This window comes from Parasteatoda tepidariorum, chromosome 9 (genome assembly GCF_043381705.1).
Source record: "Parasteatoda tepidariorum isolate YZ-2023 chromosome 9, CAS_Ptep_4.0, whole genome shotgun sequence".
Lineage (NCBI taxonomy): Eukaryota > Metazoa > Arthropoda > Arachnida > Araneae > Theridiidae > Parasteatoda > Parasteatoda tepidariorum.
The window spans coordinates 84487276-84489550 of record NC_092212.1 but is presented as its reverse complement, the minus strand read 5'-3'; the positions used below and the strand labels follow the sequence as shown (position 1 = coordinate 84489550).

The following is a 2275-nucleotide window of genomic DNA, read 5'->3' as shown; positions in this document are numbered from 1 at the left end:
TACATAACAATTAAAAAATTGTTTAATCAAACAAGAATTGTAATCGTCTTGTTTGCTGTCCAAATCTGTTTATAACTTTTTCAATGAATTCTGAGTCATCGTTGATTCTTTTCTTATGCACACTGAGCATGCACAAACTTGGCAGATATCTAAGCTATATTTTTAAATTTCATTTAATAAAATATAAATAATATTATATTTTCTATTAGTTATTTAGTTTAACAAAGATGTATAACACAAACTGACTTCTCACAACTACAGAACTTCATCAACACAATAAATGCCAATGATACACAAGCACGTTAGTATACAAAACTACGGTTTGTAGTTATTTGTGTTTCAAAGTCAGTAGCTATGCCAGCGCCATCAATACAGTTTCTTGTGGCAAAATTTGCAAGTACAATAAAGTCGTACTTTTTTTAAATATCTTGTTAAAACAATGAAGAAATGTATCTTGAAATAAATTAACAGATGAAAGTATATGTAATAACAAAACAAAATGTAATAAAAGAATATTAAAATTTTTTTTTGGGGGGGGGGGTAGTTTGTTAGAGGGTTGCAACCCCTTTTATATTATTCTGCCGGCGCCCTTGAATATGGGTGGTTTTTATTTTATTTTATAACATCCGACCCAATTTTGGATTTACGACTACTAATGTTCAACTCCGTAGCCCTGTAATTTTGAATCCAGTTCAGAAGACAAGGGAACTCCTGGATCAAGTATTGAAAGAAATTTTGCCTTCATGGCGTACTTTTTGATGAAATTTACCCGCATTTGCGTTACATAGAGAGGGGATATTTCCATATCCTGATCTGTGGCAGAATGATCACCAAGTCTTGGCAACTTCCGGTCAGCGGCCCGTGAGAGACTTAAAAAAAAATCACAGAAAGGGACCAACTCGAAAGATATATATTGTAAAAACCCACGGGCAAACATCTACATGTTTTTTTTTAGAAAATTGCCAGTTTAAAATCTATTTGGCACCTTGGCGATTGTAGTTGGCGCAACAGATCACAATACGGAAATATCACCATGGAGAGGAAAACCATGAACGCCTCCCACTGTTAGCCTGACGGCAAGGGGACTCAAACTCATGATCCGTCTACCACTGAGGATGTTTTTACATAGCACTGTGGTCGGTGGAAGCCGGTAGTGGAATTCGAGTCAACTAGCCATCGGTTTAATTCGAACTCGGTTCACCTTATTGGAAGGCGAACGCTCTATCCCTTGAGCCACCGAGACTCTCGTTTGGATGGTTGACCGTGTAAAGATACGCGCAGATGGCGCTAGGGGTTGAAATTCGTCATAAGACTTCCGGGTTACTACTACTTCCGACTGATTTTTACTCCTAAGCTTGTAAAAACACACCATGCTATATTAATATATTTGTATTGCTTTCCATATAACACGCTTTTTCAATCTAACTTTCAACAAAATAAACAACAAATAAATTCGGAAGACTTCGTAAGCTTTCTATAAAATAACAAACGGTGCTATTTTGCACAAATAGTATAGGCTAAATAAGGCATAACACTCAAAGCTTTGTTAACCTTACACTTTATGTTGAGATATTAATTTTGTTAAATTTGTTTCAGGCTGACGCCCTGTTAGAATTTATAAATTGCAGAAAATTCTTATGAATGTTATAATCATGCTTAAATTTAAACAAAAACACAATAATAAAACTACCCAGAATATTAAGTTTTATTAAATAGGTCATTCTCAGAAAAAGCAAACATATCTATCACTTGATATTTATAATAAAAATTAAATGTTTCGAAATTAATATTGATAATGAAATTTGAACCATCATAACGATTTTGGAAGGACAGAGTTTACAACTGCTATTAAAAATGACATTTTTAATTAAAATAAAAAAATTTATAATATAATTTTTTAACTGTTCAAAAATTAGTGAATTCATTTAAAGACGCTCACAATATTGCAGAAATGTACAAATAAATTAATTACTTTACATACAAACTCAAGCAATCTAAATTAGAAAATAAAAACCATAACAGCCAAAATTGTTGGAGCAATGAAGAGAAAACTTAAAAAATTTTTTAGCATGCTGAAATGATATTGACATTAGTAATCGACACTCAATAAGTATTTAAAACACTGGAGCCTTTAAACAATGAAATAACTTTGACTTAATAAAAATCGAACAACTTTGTTAAAAAAATCCGTAATTGGCGTAGTTCTGAAAACAAATCAATAGTCTATAAAAATCATTTCAATGTCTTCTAGAAAACAAAATAAGGACTTACCCAT

General features: G+C 32.2%; 1 protein-coding gene across 1 annotated transcript in view; it reads right to left on the bottom strand.

Moving 5' to 3' along the window:
• The window catches only part of LOC139426588 (uncharacterized), a 17272-nt gene extending 14997 nt beyond the window's left edge, over positions 1 to 2275 (bottom strand). Inside the window, exon 1 of the mRNA XM_071185892.1 lies at positions 2272 to 2275. Coding sequence (XP_071041993.1) covers positions 2272 to 2275 — 4 coding nt within the window. The remainder of the gene's footprint in view (positions 1 to 2271) is intronic.